This window comes from Bipolaris victoriae, assembly GCF_000527765.1.
Source record: "Bipolaris victoriae FI3 unplaced genomic scaffold scaffold_110, whole genome shotgun sequence".
Taxonomy (NCBI): Eukaryota; Fungi; Ascomycota; class Dothideomycetes; order Pleosporales; family Pleosporaceae; genus Bipolaris; species Bipolaris victoriae.
Window position 1 is genome coordinate 1 of NW_014575282.1, and position 3,462 is coordinate 3,462.

General features: G+C 56.6%; 1 protein-coding gene across 1 annotated transcript in view; it reads left to right on the top strand.

Annotated features, from left to right (window-relative positions):
- Window positions 1–672: 672 nt before the first annotated feature.
- The window catches only part of COCVIDRAFT_110441 (hypothetical protein), a gene marked incomplete at both ends in the record, with an annotated part of 3,385 nt that continues 595 nt past the window's right edge, over window positions 673–3,462 (top strand). Inside the window, 5 exons of the mRNA XM_014696900.1 lie at window positions 673–833; window positions 890–1,126; window positions 1,174–1,760; window positions 1,815–2,441; window positions 2,508–3,395. Of these exons, the coding sequence (XP_014552386.1) occupies window positions 673–833; window positions 890–1,126; window positions 1,174–1,760; window positions 1,815–2,441; window positions 2,508–3,395 (2,500 nt within the window). The remainder of the gene's footprint in view (window positions 834–889; window positions 1,127–1,173; window positions 1,761–1,814; window positions 2,442–2,507; window positions 3,396–3,462) is intronic.

Sequence of the window (3,462 nt, forward strand, 5' to 3'; positions counted from 1 at the left end):
AGTGGTGCTGGTAGCTCGGTTGGCAGGGATGTCGCTTCGTGGTCGCGGTCGCGTTCAGGGGTCGAGATGGCCATCTCTCTCACGCGTCCAGATCGCAAACTCATCCACACAACAGTATTTTCGGTCCGTTGCGATATACAGTCAGTCGCTAGCGATTCGCTACTGCATACAGTTGGTCTGGTCTATATTAGGTACGCTACTGAATACACTCTCATGCATTTGCAGCTTCCGCTTTGCGCACGCGGCTTTGTTGTCATCCCACGCTCACCCCTGTCTCGCTTAGCGCAGGCTTTTCCTTACTCGCTCTAGCTCTAGTCAGCATGACCTTTACTTCCTGCCTATAGAAATTCTAGACTTGTTTCTTACAAGTATTACTAAGTATCTTATAGTGTACTGTAAAGTCCTCTTAGCACGGGTAGTCTTTATAGAAAACAACGTTAACTATATAGAGAAATAGCTATTAATCATATTACAAGATTCTTGATTACAACTATGCTATAGAGAAGAGCTGCAGGACGCAGAGACGCGCGCCTCAGCCGCACGCGCTGGGGGCCGAAACACTGCGCCGCAATCCCAGCCTTGAGGCAACCGCCAGCATATAGATAAGATGCTATACTCAATCTATCATCCGACTTCAGTCCTCTTCCTCCTGCCGCTTGACGAACACGCACCATGCCCGGCAGCGACCTGCGCCTGCTTGCCCTCGACGGCGGCGGCGTGCGCGGTCTGTCCGCCTTGATGATCCTTGAGCAGCTGATGGAGGCCGTCAACCCTGACGCGCCACCAAAGCCATGCGACTATTTTGACATGATCGGGGGCACAAGTACGGGCGGGTTAGTACCTACTAGGTTATCATTATGTGCGAAGAGCGCTGACATTTGACCCTCAGCCTAATCGCCATCATGCTGGGCCGGCTGAAGATGAGCGTTGCCGACTGTATCACCGCGTACTTGTCACTCTCCGACCGCGTATTCCGCAAGACACGACACCGAGTGACGGTCAAGGGCCAGGTGCAGGGCCGGTTCGACGCAGAGGAGCTGGCGCGGGCAGTAAAGGAGGTAGTGAAGCAGCAAGGCATGAAGGAGGACGCGCTACTTAAGGATGTGCCTGAAGCAGAGTGCAAAGTGTAGGCTAGGGCGCACTTCTAACTAGAATGTAGGCTAACCACTACAGCTTCGTGTGTGCTACGAGCAAGGAGACGAGCGAGACCGTCTGCCTCGCGAGCTACCGCACACCGCGCGGCAGCAGCGATCTACTAAACAGCGTGACGGTATGGGAGGCCTGCCGAGCCACCTCTGCAGCCACCTCTTTCTTCGACCCCATCGCCGTCGGTCGGTTTAGCGAGGAGTTTGTGGACGGAGCGACAGGCGCAAATAACCCAGTGCGGGAGCTGTGGGACCAGGCACAGCTAGCGTGGGGCCCTGAGCCACTAGAGGGCAAGGTCAAGTGCGTGGTCTCGATCGGGACGGGAGTGCCGTCGCTTAAGGCGTTCAAGGACGACGTCTTTCAGATTGGTAAGACGCTGGCTGCGATAGCCACAGAGACGGAGCAGACGGCAGAGCGGTTCCGGCGCGAGCGGGGGCTGCTAGACAGCACGGGGCGGTACTACCGGTTCAACGTAGCGCGAGGCCTGGAAGACATTGGGCTGGAGGAGGCGAAGAAGGTTAAGGAGATGGCGGCGGCAACGCGACGGTACATCAGCTCGCAGGAGGTGCACCAGCAGATGCAGGCATGCGCGGGCAGCATTGCAGGCCGAGAGTGTTAGTGTAGTTATCGTCTTTACTATTTAAGCACTGTAGCTAAAGCATGTATAGACTTTGGAGAATATAAGACTAACTTTAGCCTCGAGGGCGTGCCAAGAGTGCGTCAGTTTGTGGATAGGCCAGCGGAGATGGCAGAGCTCGAACGCGTGCTCTTGCCACAACCAGGGCACGACCAGCGCCAGAAGATACACGTGCTGCGTGGTCTTGGCGGGATGGGCAAGACGCAGCTGGCGGTCGAGTTTGCCCGACGACACCACCGCCGGTTCAGCTCGGTGCTCTGGCTTGACGGACGCAGCGAGGACATCCTTAAGCGCAGCATCGCGAGCTGCGCAGGCAGGATCCCGCAAGGCCAGATCCCTGAGACAAGCAGGCAATACGCAGCAGATGCTAGCGCTGATATAGATGCAGTAGTTAAAGACGTCATAGCCTGGCTTGCACGGCCTGACAACACAGCCTGGCTGCTTATCTTCGACAACGTCGACCGAGAGTACGCGGTGAAAGGGGGCGACTCTGATGCGTACGACGTGAGGCGCTACTTCTCTGGCGCAGACCACGGGTCAGTGCTGGTGACGACTCGACTGGCACGGCTGGAGCAGCTGGGCGAGTCGCAGCAGCTGGGCAAGGTGTCTACAGAACAGGGACAGGCCATCTTGGAGGGCTGGTACAGGAAGAAGGATGGTAAGCTAGAAGTAGTGAGTGCTTAGAGACGGGTTGGTATAGCTAACAGTGCAATCATAGATGCAGCTGAGAGCGAGCGGCTGCTACGGATGCTAGACGGCCTCCCGCTCGCGATTGCCCAGGCGGGTGCGTACCTGCAGGAGAGCGGAGTAGGGCTAACGACGTATCTGAGGTTCTACGAGCAGCAGTGGAGCGAGCTGATGGAGGTGGGCCACGAAGGTGATGCACCGCTTCAGGACTACCCAGAGCGCAGCGTGTGGACGACGTGGGCCATCTCGTACCAGGCGATCCGCGACAGACATGAATATACGGCCAACCTGCTGCTGCTGTGGTCGTTCCTAGACAACAAAGACCTTTGGTATGGCTTGTTTGCTACAGCATGCAGGAGGTCTGCTGTAGCTGCAAAAATACTATTAGGGTGGGTCGGAGACATTGCGAGCAGCGAGATCAAGTTCAGCAGAGCGATGCAGCTGCTGTGTAACTACTCGCTAGTAGAGCAGATGCAAGAGTCGGGGAGCTATGCAACACATCCAGTGGTACACCAGTGGGCGCATCACTCGCAAGGCAAGCGCTTCGCAACAGAGCTAGGTCGACTGGCGGTGGTTGCTGTTGGTTGGGCTGTGCCGGACAGCTCTACTCGAGACTATGCTGCGCTGCAAAGACGGCTTCTTCCACACGCGCAGACGTGCTTTAGTCAGATAGTCAGGAGCGAGGCAGTTTGGCGTGGAAGAGCTGAGGGAGGTAGTGATCGAGACGTCGATGAAGGCGAAGAGCGAGAGACTATTCTTAATGCTATGAATCTTCTAGGCAACCTCTACTACAACCAAGGCAAGCTGGACGAAGCAGAGCAGATGTACGAGCGGGCGCTGCGAGGAAAAGAAGAGGCACTCGGGCCTAGCCACACATCGACACTGGACACGGTCAACAACCTGGGCAACCTCTACAAGAACCAAGGTAAGCTGGGCGAGGCAGAGCAGATGTACTTGCGGGCGCTGCGAGGGTACGAGGAGGCACTCGGGCC